A 15463-nucleotide genomic window follows, 5' to 3' on the forward strand; every position below is an offset into this window, starting at 1 on the left:
GGAATGTTATCTTTATGACCTCTTTCAGTTAGGAATCCTAGAAGAGGGAAGTAGAAGGAGAAGCTGTGACTTAATGTCCTGTACTCACTTTTCACAGCTAAACACGCACAGCGTGTAACATTACATAATAGTACACAAGAGGCTTCCTGGCTGCAACATGTCTGGAATGACATCACTGTAAACTTGGACAGTGTCCTCAGACTTTGCAAGCCCCAGTGTTATATCAGAAGCGTCATTTGCACATCAGCACTTCAAAGTGTTATGAGTAATTTTGCAACAAACTTACAGGAACAAAATAACGGTCATCAAAGAGCCATTATGGTCACTGTGGGAAGATATTTTCAGCACACAATTTCACAGGTCCTTGCCTGGACTCTACAAATATTTAGAAAAGCGCCACCCACAATTTAGGGCTCATGTCATGTTGACTAGGCATGTGCATTTCGTTTCGTTCCAAATCGAAATTCGGACAAATTTTTCATTATTCGGACATTCGGATGCATACGAATTCCCGAATTGCAATATTAATGAATTTACCGAATCCGAACGAACGTTTTCGATTCCGAATCGAAAACCCGCGGACGAAATTCGATCGGAATTCGAAAAAAAAAAAAATCGAATTCGAAAAAAATTATATTCGAAAAGAGACTTTGTTTTTAAATCCGGTCGAAATATTTTCGAATTCGACCGGATTTTTCGAAATTCGGTCGAAAACGAACGAATTCCGAAAACGAATTTAACACATGTAACGAATCTAACTTAACGAAATTAATTAAATAACGAATTAAAACGAAACGAAACGAATGTTTCTCTTTTGCACATGCCTAATGTTGACAGACTTTGTCAAATGCATCCATTTCCATTTGAAAGCGGGCATGCATTTCATTGTTTCGGACTGGGATCTGAACTTGCCCAAGCTCATTCCTAGAAAACCGCCCCTATGGCGTTGCTAATAATACAAGGGTATAAAGTTCTGCTCACTTCATAAAACTCATTTTCGCTTTAGTAGTAAAGACGGTCCATTTAGCATAGCCTGTTATAGGGATTCCTGCAGTCGGTAGGATTCCTGTACTCCTCCTATCCCTACTCACAGAACTGATTGATTTCCAGCTCTGCTCCAGATTTTCTTTGGAATGGAATTACAGTCTCTGATTTCTTCTGAACGTCTTTTTTTCCAGGAAACAAAGATGATTCATCTTCATTAAAGGCCTCAGCCCAAAATCCATTGAGATTTAAAAGTGAAAAACATTCATTCAGAGGCTACAGGGATGATGTAAGACAGCACTAGAAACCCCTCAGGGATACTGAGCCCCCAAATCCCGGCAGAGGCGCCAAAATATTTCCAGTAAAACATGTTTCCACAAAGCATTCATCTTCCAGCTTCCATCACAATTATATATTAGGGATTATTTTGAAGATTTTTAGTTACCGTATTTTCCGGCGTATAAGACGACCTTTTACACCGGAATTACACAGCCAAAAAACGGGGGTCGTCTTATACGCCGGGTGAAGCAGCTGCTCGATCGATATCAACCCGCCGGGCGCTCTGTAACGTTGTATGTGATCTGTATTCTGTATTCTGCGCCGTTCAGCCAATCCCGATGCACTCTGTTGATGACAGAGCATGCTAAGCCTGCTCAGATTGGAGTAATAACCTCTGCCAATCCGAGCAGGCTTAGCATGCTCTGTCATCAACACAGCGCATCAGGATTGGCTGAGCGGCGCATATACTGACTACATACAGCCTTACAAAGCACCCGGTGGCATTTTCGTTTTAAAAGGCATTACATACAGCCTTACAAAGCACACGGCGGCGGCGGCCTCTTTGTTTTAAAAGGCATTACTACAGCACAAGGGGGTCGTCTAATACGATGAGTAGACCACAAAACCACCGTTTTCAGCAGTATATTAGAGGGTCGTCTTATATGCCGAGTCGTCTTATACGCCGCCAAATACAGTACTATTATACAAGAGCCCATTCAATGATATATCAATTATAATCTAGACCCCTTTATTGTCAGACTTAAAGCAGAGCTCCACCCAAAAGGGGACGTTCCACTTTAAGCACTGTGCCCCCCCCCCCCCCACTATGCAACATTTGGCATGACATTTTTGGCATGACATAGTTTTGACAGGTACCTGCTCCCACTTCTGCCAGACCAGATTTCCCCGATTGCGCGACCATTAAGGAGGCGCAGAGCGACTCGCACATGTGCAGTGCGCACCCGGCTGTGGAGCCGCAAGCTGCCACAGCCGGGTGATTTTGGCACCGGGGAGAGGCAAGGGAGAGAATTAAGGGTTCAGGCGTCCGCAACGTTGGATCGTGGGACAGGTGAGCGTGTGTTTATTAAAAGTCAGCAGCTACACTTTTTGTAGCTGCTGACTTTTAATAAACACAAAAATGGCTGGAACTCTGCTTTAAAAATAGACCAATACCTAGATTCAGGTACGGCGGCGCATCTTTCCGGCAGGGTAGCGTATCGTATTTACGCTACGCCGCCTTAAGTCAGAGAGGCAAGTACTGTATTCACAAAGTACTTGCCTCCTAACTTACGGCGGCGTAGCGTAAATGCGGCCGGCGTAAGCGCGCCTAATTCAAATGAGGATGGGGGGGCGTGTTTTATGTTAATTACTCGTGACCCGACGTGATTGACGTTATTTAACGCCGGCGTAGATTCAGAGTTACGACGGCGTATCTACTGATACGCCGGTGTAACTCGCTCTGAATCTGCCTACAAGTATAGATCAAACTGCCTTTAACCACTTGCTGTACAACGTATACGCATTCCACTTGCTGGAACGTTCTGGACAGCAAGTGGTTATACCAGGATCATGGTTGCAGCTACAGCCATGATCCTGATCAGAGGATCAGGACTAATTAATAAATCACTACCTACTACCACTCGCTGTTTCAACTACGCACCAAGATACAGCATGCCACGATACTCCAAGTGGCTAAAGAGTTATATAAGATCTTTATTTACATATTGAGAGGGTAATTCAACCGATTTTGGAGAAACATTTTGACATACCTCTCCAATTCTTTTTCTTACCCTGGACCAGGGGTAGGTAACCTTTGTGAGGTGGAGCTCTGCCTGAACAACATGAAAGACATCAAAGATCACCGGGGTTTGGTGGGCTTTTTTTCCATGTTATGTGTACTGTGGCTCCTGAGTTTAGTAACACTTTAAATGGTAGGCTCCTCTGGTGCAGAGACAAGTAAATGGGCTGTGTTCTCTGTACAGCACTGTCTATAATTATAATAGCGTGTGACTGTGATGGGACACTAAAGTGCAAAATCATCTGGTGCAGAGACTGATGCGAATGGTACAATGCTCTTTGTACAGCACTGCCACATATTTCAAACAGTAATAAAAAATAATATATTGCGCTAGACTACAAGGCGATTGTGATAAATATAGTGAAACTCCAAAATGTGAGGCAGCTAGCACAACATGGAAAAATGTGAAAAAGAATAAAGGAAAAAAATGCAGCGCCAATTGAAACAAATATGCCCTGTTGAGCAATATCATATAGTGTATCCGTTGGTGAATCAGCAAAACGTACCCCAACACAATGTACACAAAGTGATTACAGTGGAAGGGAAGTGTCTGATATATCCTCACAGACCTGGATGGTAAGTAAGGTGTAAACTCTTCACAAACATAAATGAAAAATATTGTGAATCTCTGGGTGCAACAACCTAAGAGAAGAAACCCGAAAAGACCATAATAGTCTCACGGGGTATACAAATATGTGATCAATAGCAAACAAACATAATATTCATTCAGTGAAAAGGTGAATCTATAATAATATATGTAATAAAGTGCATAGTCCCATAAAATACACAGAGGTATTCCTATGTTCTCATAGGTGGAAGAAACGCTCTCCTCTCTGATAAGTGGTGTCTGATCCCCATATTTCATACATACAGTGGAACCTTGGATTACAAGCATAATCCGTTTCAGGAGAATGCCCGTAATCCAAAGCACTCGCATATCAAAGCGAGTTTCCCCATAGAAGTCAATGGAAACTAAAATTATTAGTTCAGCAATTACTTCTATGGCATGCAATACCGCATGTGGACAGAGGTGGGGGGCGCCAGAGAGCCTCTGAAACACTTGGAAAGGCCAGGGGACAACTCAGCTGAACTAGTAAAACCTTGGGAACTGTGTTTTTCCGAGTTTTACAGAGCATTTCCAAACGCCTCCGCTCGGCTCCGGCACCCCCCCACCTCAGGCCAAACGTGGTACTGCACACTGCTGTGGTTTGAATCATTTTGCGAGACAACACTCGCAAACCTAGTCAGGATTTTTAAAAAAAACAGTGCTCGTATTGCGAAACGCTCGTTAATCGCGTTACTCGCAATTTCGCAGTTTCACTGTATGTGAATGTATAATAGAAATAGTTCCTCTGTTGCAGAGATTTTGAGTGGAGTCATGCAATTAAAATCAGGAGGAAGAAGGGGCAAGAGGTGTACAAAATTAAGAGACATTTCATGTGAAAGCAGCAATGATACTTGTAGGCCCCATATCCCCTCCTGTATAACAAACAGCCAAAACACAGGAAAACCACAAGTACAGATATAATGTCATCGTGCTGACACTGCACATCTATGCTTCATCTCTTGTTTTTGTAAGTTGTGAGTAATTAAAAAATGAATTTACTTATAAGACTTCTCTATGCAGAAATCTATTGCCAGCTTAACATGAACCTGTCACAAAGCCAGGCCATTTGAACTGAGCATTTGATAAAAAAAATGACATCTGCAAGACACCTTGAGTGACAGCCACACACAAAAACTATAACTAGATCCAGGGAGGTACAGGCAGCTGAAGTTACTTGCAAATTTCACCTTTTCGTGTAATAAATGATTTAAAGGGGTTGGAAAGGTACAATTTTTTCCCTAAATAGCTTCCTTGTGCAGTCCTCCTTCACTTACCTCATCCTTCCATTTTGCTTTTAAATGTCCTTATTTCTTCTGAGAAATCCTCACTTCCTGTTCTTCTGTCTGTAACTCCACACAGTAATGCAAGACTTTCTCCCTGGTGTGGAGTGTCGTGCTCGCCCCCTCCCTTGGACCACAGGAGAGTCAGGATGCTCTCTGCATTGGACATAGAGAAAGGAGCTGTGTGTTAGTGGGCGCCCTGACTCTCCAGTAGTCCAAGGGAGGGGGGCGAGCACGACTCTCCACACCAGGGAGAAAGCCTTGCATTACTGTGTGGAGTTACAGACAGAAGAACAGGAAGTGAGGATTTCTCAGAAGAAATAAGGGCCCAGATTCACAAAAGAGATACGACGGCGTATCTCCTGATACGCCGTCGTATCTCTGTTTTAGGGTCTTCCTAACTATGCGACTGATTCATAGAATCAGTTACGCATAGTTAGCCTTAAGATCCGACAGGTGTAATTGAATTACACTGTCAGATCTTAGGATACAATACCTCGGCCGCCGCTGGGGGGAGTTTGCGTCGTAAACCAGCGTCGGGTATGGAAATTAGTAGTTACGGCGATCCACAACGGTTTTTCGCGTTCGCTACGTCGCTGCTAGTCTAGTTTCCCGTCGCAAAGTTAGTCGTCGTTTTAGCTGCCCTAACTTTACACAGCACACGTATGTGCTGTATAAAGTATGGCTGTCGTTCCCGCGTCAAAATGTAAAAAAAATTTGTTCTTGCGTAAAACGTCCGGGAATACAAAAGTACGCTACGCACGTCGCCGTTCGAAAAAATGACGTCACTTCGCGCAAAGCACAGCAGGAATTTCAAAACGGAGCATGCACAGTAGGTCCGGCGCGGGAGCGCGCCTAATTTAAATGGCACGCGCCCCTTTGAATTACGCGGGCTTACGCCGGAGGCCGCCGGCGTAAGTTTTCATGCAAGTGCTTTGTGAATCAGGCACTTGCGATGAAAACGTGCGGCGGTGTAACGTATCTACGATACGTTACGCCGCCGCGATTCTACGTGAATCTGGCCCAAGGACATTTAAAAGCAAAATCGGAGGATGAGGTAAGTGAAGGAGGACTGCACTAAGTTAAAGGAAGCTATTTAGGGGAAACAAATTGTACCTTTACAACCCCTTTAAAGTACAAACAGATATTATCAGCATAGGGCCAGATAGGCGCCCCAATGGAATTGTGCACATATACTCGGGCAGGGGTTGACAAATTTGCTTGGAATCTAGGAGCCAGCTAAAAAAGTTAGGAGCCAGAAAACGCGCCCCGTCGCGACGAGCTTGCGCGCAGAAGCAAACACATACGTGAGCAGCGACCGCATATGTAAACGGTGTTCAAACCACACATGTAAGGTATCGCCACGATTGGTAGCGCGAGAGCAATAATTCTAGCCCTAGACCTCCTCTAACTCAAAACATGCAACCTGTAGAGTTTTTTAAACGTCGCCTATGGAGATTTTAAAGGGTAAAAGTTTGACGCCCTTCCACGAGCGGACGTAATTTTGAAGCGTGACATGTTGGGTATCAATTTACTCAGCGTAACATTATCTTTCATACTATTAAAAAAAATGGGGATAATTTTACTGTTGTCTTATTTTTTTATTAAAAAAAGTGTAATTTTTTCCCCAAAAAAGTGCGCTTGCAAGACCGCTGCGCAAATACGGCATGACAGAAAGTATTGCAACGATCGCCATTTTATTCTCTAGGGTGTTAGAATAAAAAATATATATAATGTTTGGGGGTTCTAATTAGAGGGAAGAAGATGGCAGTGAAAATAGTGAAAAATTACATTAGAATTGCTGTTTAACTTGTAATGCTTAACTTGTAATACCAACGGCCACCACCAGATGGCGCCAGCTCACATCTGGTGGTAATAACTTGTAATACCAACGGCTCACCACCAGATGGTGCCAGCTCACAAAAAAAAAAAAAAAATTTTTTTTTTTTTTTTTTTTTTTTGCCCCCCCTTCCAAGCCAAGTCGCCAGGACCCCATTTCTAGTCGCCATGGCGACCTGGCGCCCGGGATTTGTCGACCCCTGTACTCGGGTATATATAGTTACCTCCAGATGAATGTTTGACACAAAGACAGATGCTGCACCATCCTCAGGGGCCACTGCAACAGACCATCCAGATGTTACCTAAACAGCCTGGAATGAAGGCCTAGTTATCTGGCAATAATCTTATCTTCTGATCTGGTATTATTGGCATAGACAGGACATGTGACTGAGACCTTCCCTCCTTCCACTTCCACCTTCCAGGATCTTTTCCCAACAACTTTAGAGTCAGGAAGTGTCATACATACCGGTAATTACAGTATACACTACAGTGTGATACTAGCAGCTGACAGTAGAAGGCAGTGGATTCAATAGCATAGGTTAAGGCTACCAACAACCAGCGTGCACACAGAAGTTAATCATGGTGGTGGCATTTGTAACCTGGACTGTAGATGATAACTGCTGTGAAACCTATTTCTTTGTTGCTGCTCTATTATCCATTCCTTCTACAGTGTAGACAGGGTTAAATTGAATATTCAATAATACAAAAAGAGAAAACAAAATAAAGTAAATAGATATACTCAAGTCCTATAGATTCCAAGAATCATAATATTTGGAAGATTGATATCTCAGTCCAGAACCTCTATTCTAGAACTAGCTGCACAAAATATCGATAGAAAACGTCTATGCAGAAATTTAAGTGCTGGTTTCTATCACACCATATATTTGATAAGTATATTATCAGCGATATACTATATAACAATGCTAGAAGTTAACCATGTAACCATCCCACCCAGGCGGACGCCTGGTGGCCTCATGAACTAAAAAGGAAGAATGGGAAAGGAGATGAAAGGAAGGGAGAGGAAGAGGGGAGTAAAAGACTAGGGTACGGACCGGGCAAGGAGGGCATTAATCAGAGACCTAAGGTAACCCTGGAGGAGCTGCAGAGTTCCACAGCAGAGACTGGAGTATCTGTACATAGGACGACAATAAGCCGTACGCTCTATAGAGTTGGGCATTATGGCAGAGTTTCAGCAAAAAACAAAATGGCACATTTCGCGTTTGCGAAAAAGGCATGTGGGAAACTCCCAAAATGTATGGAGGAAGGTGCTCTGGTCGGATGAGAATAAAGTTTAACTTTTTGGCCATCAAAGAAAACGCTATGTCTGGCGCAAACCCAACACATCACATCACCCAAAAAACACCATGTTTTTTAGCAGTCGGGACTGGGTTAGAGTTGAGGGAAAGATGGATGGTGCTAAATATAGGGATATTCTTGCGCAAAACCTGTAATCACCACTCTGTGTGTGATTTGAGGCAAGGATGAAGGTTCACCTTCCAGCTGGACAATGACCAAAAAAACACTGCTAAAGCAACACTTGAGTGGTTTAAGGTGAGACATGTAAATGTGTTGGAATGGCCTAGTCAAAGCCCAGACCTCAATCCAATAGAAAATCTGTGGTCAGATTTAAAGATTGCTGTTCACAAGCGCAAACCATCCAACTTGAAGGAGCTGGAGCAGTTTTGCAAGGAGGAATAGGCAAAAATCCCAGTGGTAAGATGTGGCAAGCTCATAGAGACTTAGCTGACCACCCACCCCTTCAACCTGTGCAGCAATGCTGGCAGTACTCATGCGTCCATTTTGCAAAGACAACCTCTGGATATAACACTGAGCATGTGCACTCAACTTCTTTGATAGACTATGGCAAGCCCTGTTCTGAGTGGAACTTGTCCTATTAAACTGCTGCATGGTCTTTGCCACCGTGCTGCAGCTCAGTTTTAGGGTCTTGGCAATCTTCTTATAGCCTGCCTAGGCCATCTTTATGTAGAGCAGCAATTCCTTTTTTGAGATCCTCAGAGAGTTCTTTGCCATGAGGTGCCATGTTGAACTTCCAGTGACCAGCATGAGTGAGTGAGAGTGATAACACCAAAAGTAACACACCTGCTCCCCATTCACACCTGAGGCCTTGTAACACTAACGAGTCACATGACACAGGGTAGGGAAAATGGCTAATTGGGCCCAATTTGGACATTTTCACAAATTTTTGTTGCCAGCGGTTTAGACATTAATGGCTGTGTGTTGAGTTATTTTGAGGGGACAGATTTACACTGTAAAGCCTCATACACACGATCTGACTTCCAACGGCCTGCCCGTGGATTTTGCTTCAAAGGCCGTTGTTCGTGAACTTTGGTATGCATACACGCGGCAGGACTTTTTCAGCCAACAAACACGAACGTAGTGACGTAATAGACGTACGCAAACCCTTTGGGCAACTTCTGCTATTGTTGTCTGATCTTTAACATTGGATCTGAGCATGCGTGTTTGTACTTTGGACTTTATTCCGATGGACTTGTGTACACACGATCGGATTAGCCAACGTAGGACATTTGTTGCCAGAAAGTTTGTCTGCAAAAACAGGTCCATCGGAGGTTTGTTGTCAAAATGTCTGATCGTGTGTATGGGCCTTTATTCAAAATGTACGCTCACTAATTTACATTGTAGCAAAGTGTAATTTCTTTAGTGTTGTCACATGAAAAGATATAATAAAATATTTACAAACATGTGAAGGGTGTACTCACTTTTGTGAGATACTGTGTGTGTGTATATATATATATATATATATGTGTGTATATATATATATATATATATATATATATATATATATATATATATATATATAGGCCGTAGCCCAGGTTCACACTGGGCTACGGGAGTGAAGCCGTGCGAGTTCAGCTGAACTCGCACGATTTCTACATAATACAGAGTAATAAAAAAAACTGTCCTAGATTTCCCCATGTAAGTAAAGTGCACCTGTGTCAATCCCCTCCCAATATAATTGATAATCGGCAGACTGCTACATATTCCTTCCCTCCAGCACAATGTGTGTAAAAGTCACAAAACTTCAGCTTGTCATTTGCTGTGTGCTTACTTCCTGTTAGAGTGTGGAGTGTACCGAGTAAGGCGTCTGGGGAAATCACACTCGTCAGTCAGTGAGTGAAGTAATCAGGGGAATTTCTAGCTGGTTTCCCCAGTACAGAACACTGACTGGGAGGGTGCCGTCACAACTCGCAGGTATTAAGTCTTGTGTGACATCTCAAAGTATTCACACAGAAGAAGGAGAGAGAGACGCAGCAGCCGGTGGCCTTCTGGAAATCTTATACCATGGCGAAACTAAAGAGTGGTGCATCTTCTTTGCCAGATGAGAACGTGTTTGTATCCGGCTACCCCACCAGTATCTGCGACCTTGCACCTGGAAACAAATACCTGTGCTGCAACTGTAACAATGTCCTGAAGAAGGCGCAGCAGACGTTGTGCGGACACCGATACTGCACACCGTGTCTGGCCTGGATTATCAGGTCAGTCATAAATGTGGTCTGTCTGTTTCCCCTACACCAGGGGTCTCCAAACTATGGCCCTCCTGTTGTTCAGGAACTACAATTCCCATCATGCCTAGTTATGTCTGTGAATGTCAGCGTTTTACAATGCCTCATGGGACGTGGAGTTCAGCAACAGCTGGAGGGCTGTATTTTAGAGATCCCTGCCCTACACCAACCCTGATGTTCCTGTACACTTTATGCTGTGTGGCAAAGAGGAAGGGCTCACTGTTATAGTGTCCAAGACCTAGACCTAGAAGACCTAGTCCTAGAAGACCTAGTCCTAGAAGAAGCAAAAGGCTGACTCAGCCCACCAGGCTTCACTGATAACTAAAATATCACTTTCGGATGGACTGGTCCTTTAATATTATTATGATGTAATCATTCTTGATGGGATGGCTAAATGAAGAGCAATAGCTAACTAAAGTTTTTATATTTGGGTGGGGGGGGGGATAGTTTGCTCCACGTTTCCTCCTGTTCTGGTCATATGACCAGAAGCCTAGGCATTTGTTCCTGTGATCACTGATGTTCAGTGGAGCTGTTGCTTAAGAGCCCATTCACACAGGGGCAACTTGGGATCCGACTTGAAGTCGCCCCAAGTCGCGCGGTCGAGAAAATTAATGGAATTGAATGGGAGCCGTCTTAATGTACACTACTGAAGTCACGCTGACTTCAGAAAAGGTTCCTGTACTACTTCAATCCGACTTCTAGGCGACTTGTATCCATTGATTTCAATGGAAGTCGCCTCAGAAGTCGGATCACTGTCTTTACTGCAGCGACTTTTCAGGAAGTGAAAATTGTTTTTAGGGCAAACCCCTCCCTCCCACAGAGCTGATTCAAGCTTGATTAGCCACTGGAAAGCCTCCTGTCTTGGAGGCGACTTGAAGTCACCTTGTAAGTCGCCCCATGTCGCGCTGTGGTGCGGGCTCAGGTCGCTTCCAAAGAGTCGTGTTCAAAAACAAGGGGGGGATAGGGTTGGGACTTTAAATGAGGCCTATGATAGAACTACTACAGGCCTCCATCCCTGTAAAAGGATACAAAAAAGGGTTGGGACTTTAGATGAGATGCGTTTTTAGCAGTATGCAATTAAATATATATATGGAATATAAAAAATGTTTCCATATTAGCCAGGCTCAAAGTTGTAAACCAAAAAAGCACTAAACCAAATTAATCTGTCTAAATGTATGTAAATAAAAACAGAGGTTTAGTTGCACGTATCTGCAGATACCTGGGAAGCTGCAGGCCAGCGACAAGGCACTCTGTAAAGCTGCAGGTCCTACCTATGAATTTTAAGGTCTCCTGAAAAGGAGCACAGGCGTGCTAATCAATAGATAGGGGGCAGGTGATAACCTAAAACCTGCCCCTACCTAAGGTTGGTCTAGCAAAAGAGGGCACTGGAAATCAAAAGAAAAGTAGGAGTGGAACAAAAAACATACCAAACCAAAATACCACCAAACTGAAAGCAGACCAACTCAAACTGGGTCAGCTAGTCAAAGAACGACAATGCATAATTCAATTGGTCGGTGGTAGATCTGTGGAGGCTCTCCTAAAACGCATCTCCATCCCTGGATAGTGTTCAAAAACAAGGGGGGGGGATAGGGTTGGGACTTTAAATGAGGCCTATGATAGAACTACCACAGGCCTCCAAAGAGTCGTGTTACCCCTGTGTGAATGGGCTCTAACACACTTGTTTACATAAAAAGATTTCCAAAATTGAGAGCTCAGATCACTCAATGGAGGATTTCCAATGTTCTGTAGATCTTTAGGAGCTCTTCAATTATGCAGTAATTATGGCATAAAAAGCACCACATGCGGTAGGTTTTAGGTTTCCATCAAATCAACACTCTTCATGCATGTTGGTGGGCAGACAATTGGCTGCTATAATGCCCTAATTTTAGTGTTTAGGAACAGAAAAACATTTCCGATTATGATGCTTTCACTTAGGCCCCGTACACACGACCGAACATGTCTGCTGAAACTGGTCCGCGGACCAGTTTCAGTAGACATGTTCGGTCGTGTGTACGGCCGACCGGACAGGTTTCCAGCGGACATTTGTCCAGCCGACCGTTTTCCAGCGGACAAATGTTTCTTAGCATGCTAAGAAACATGTCCGCTGGAAGCCTGTCCGTCGGACGTGTTCGGTCGTCTGTACAGACTCACCTGACATGTCCGATCGGCCGCCATCCCTCGCATGCGTCGAAGTGATTCGACGCATGCGTGGAAGCTTTGAGCTTCCAGGGCCACGCACGTTGCCGCGTCATCGTCGCGGGGACTGCGCGGTCACGTCCCCGCATATCGTGTACGCGCGGATTTCTGTACAACCATCAGACAGAAATCTCCGGGCGGACATGTCCGCTGAAAACGGTCCGTACGAGGCCTTACAGTCTAGCAGTAATTTGGAATTGGTGTTCCATGAGCGAATGCTATAGATTTAGAAGGGCTTCAACTAAGAAATAATGGATGGACTCAAGGTTGCAGATAACAACACATATACAGTGTGTAATTCATTTTATAACTACTTCTAGCTTCATTTAGGCAACACCCACAATATACTGTAAAAGTAAATCAAAATTCCCTTTTAACGGTAGGGAAATAATCAGAGTCATACAAAAAATTGTCATCTGTATGTTTCTCTGAACAGGAACCACGAAAGTCCCATCTGTCCCAAATGTAAACAAGGGGGCCCAGAAGCATTGACTGAGGACAGCTACCTATCGGCAGACAGGGTGAGTAACAGCAATGCGCCTTCTCCCCCGCAACAGTTTTGCTACAATGTGTAACAAGCTCTACCTAGAACTGAAATATCACTTGCGTGGACTTACCCTTTAACTAAAAAAGTGATACTTTCATTATGTTTAACACATTGGGACTTTTCTGTTGTGGTTTTAAATGTAAAAGGCGAGAAATTCCCCAAACTTAGTATTCATCTGATTTTATTTCAGGCATTCAGTGATGCCGCTATCAACAAGGAGATCTCGGAGCTCAAGGTTCATTGTGTGACAGCAAACTGCAACTGGAGTGGAGTGCTGCGAGACTACGAGGTATGTATTATACTAATTTCATTTCCGGCTGTGTAATATATTTCTACATTGTAATAATATGTCATTTCTTGTTTATAATTCTCAGTATGTGCTCTAATGCGCCGTACACACTATGAGAAAACCGGAAAAAAAAAATTTGATACGAGGCACGATCTTTTTGTTTTAGTATAGTATGTACACAACTTTTAACATCCGATTTCGACTTTGCAAATGAAAATTTCCAAAGGGACCAACTCACATTTTTTTCTCGTACGTAAACAGAGCTTAGTGTAGTTTTCAGTATCTGTTCTTATTCTGTATGTATGGACACTGCACAGGACCACTTCTTTTGTCCTATTGAATATGCTGATGTAACTCTTAGGCCTCGTACACACGATAGGTTAACCAGAGGACAACGGTCTGAAGGACCGATGAAGCAGCTATGAATAAGCACTGTATGAGAGTGTGAAACGCGTTAGCCCTTTTTCCTGATTTTTTGCTGTGACATCCATGTTGTGACCAGTTTTTATTAAAAGGAACAAATGTTTATTTTTGGAGTGCGGCCGTCCCGGTTCTTTCTTATACATTTTAACTGATGAAGCTGACTGATGGTCCATCGTGCCTACACACCATCAGTTAAAAAAACGATCGTGTCAGAACGCGGTGACGTAAAACACAACGACGTGCTGAAAAAAAAAAAGTTCAATGCTTCCAAGCATGCGTCGACTTGATTCTGAGAATGCGTGGATTTTTAACCGATGGTCGTGCCTACTAACGATCGTTTTTTTTCCCCTCGGTTAGGAATCCATAGGTTAATTTTAAAGCAAGTTGGCTTTTTTTAACCTATGGTTAAATAACCTATGGGGCCTACACACGATCGGTTTGGACCGATGAAAACGGTCCATCAGACCGTTGTCCTCTGGTTAACCTATCGTGTGTACGAGGCCTTAAGCCTCGTACACATGACCGGTTTTCCCGGCAGGAAAACTGCCAGGAGAGCATTTGGCCAGGAATCCTGGCCATGTGTATGCTCCCTAGCAGTTTTTCCGTCAGAAAAACAGACGGGAATCCCGACGGGAAAATAGAGAACCTGCTCTCAATTTTCTTGTCGGGTTTCCCGGCAGAGTGTTTCCTGTTGAGAAAACCGGTCGTCTGTATGCTTACCTGTCCTAGGTAAACCCACACATGCTCGATAAGACTTCGACGCATGCGCGATAGCATACAAGGTTAATGTGGGGTGTAGAAAGATTGCGGCGACGGCATCGAATGAGATGAGCGCCGACTCTTCGTAGTCGATGACGTCACCGCGTTCTTGCCATTCAAAAGAACGGCGGTTCTTTTTAGTGGCCGTCTGTACACAGTGCTTGGCAAGGCAAGCTTGCCAGGAATCCCGTCAGGAAAACCAATGTTTTTTTCCTGACGAAATTCCCAGCCGTGTGTACAGGGCTTAAGTATTTGTTCCTATTCTCTATGTATGAATGCTACACAGTTCTCCCAATCTGTATGTTGGGTGTAATTCCCATTATATGCCCTATCTGGGATAAACACATCATCATGGAAAGAAAAGCTCATCCATGTTTTGGTCAATGACTGGAAACCCCTTAATATAATTCCTTTGCCATCTCTTCCTGCTATGTTTGTTAGCTGCTTCTCTACAAATTCACTGTTAAGCCTGTTACACACGATCAGATTTTCTGCGGACAAAGTGTAGGACTTTTGTCTGAAGGGCGTTGGCCATGAACTTCTCTTGCATACAAACGACAAGGAATTGTTGGCCAACAAACTACGAAACTACGTGGTTTTTCAGCTCTTTAGTGCCACCCATTGGGCAACTTCTACTAATGTTGTGTTATGGTTAGCATTGCTTCTGAGCATGCCAGTTTGTACTTTGGAGTTTTGCTGAAGGACTTGTGTACACACGATCGGATAATCTAACACGCATTTGTTGCCGGAAAATGTTAAATCATGCTATCCAACATCCGACAACAATTGTCCGATGGAGCATACAAACGGTCAGATTTTCCGACAACAGCCTGTTATCACACAATTCCTGTTGGAAAATCCGATTGTGTTTACGGGCCTTAAGTACAGGAAATGTTCGCACTTATCAAAAGACTTTACAA

General features: G+C 43.6%; 1 protein-coding gene across 2 annotated transcripts in view; it reads left to right on the forward strand.

Annotated features, from left to right (window-relative positions):
* Positions 1–9869: 9869 nt before the first annotated feature.
* Positions 9870–15463, forward strand: part of TRAF1 (TNF receptor associated factor 1) — a 30531-nt gene continuing 24937 nt past the window's right edge. For both annotated transcript variants that reach the window (XM_040324051.1, XM_040324052.1), the window contains exons 1-3: positions 9870–10302; positions 12962–13046; positions 13263–13361. In XM_040324051.1, the coding sequence (XP_040179985.1) occupies positions 10109–10302; positions 12962–13046; positions 13263–13361 (378 nt within the window). In that variant the 5' untranslated portion in view covers positions 9870–10108. The remainder of the gene's footprint in view (positions 10303–12961; positions 13047–13262; positions 13362–15463) is intronic.

This window comes from Rana temporaria, chromosome 9 (assembly GCF_905171775.1).
Source record: "Rana temporaria chromosome 9, aRanTem1.1, whole genome shotgun sequence".
Classification (NCBI taxonomy): Eukaryota; Metazoa; Chordata; class Amphibia; order Anura; family Ranidae; genus Rana; species Rana temporaria.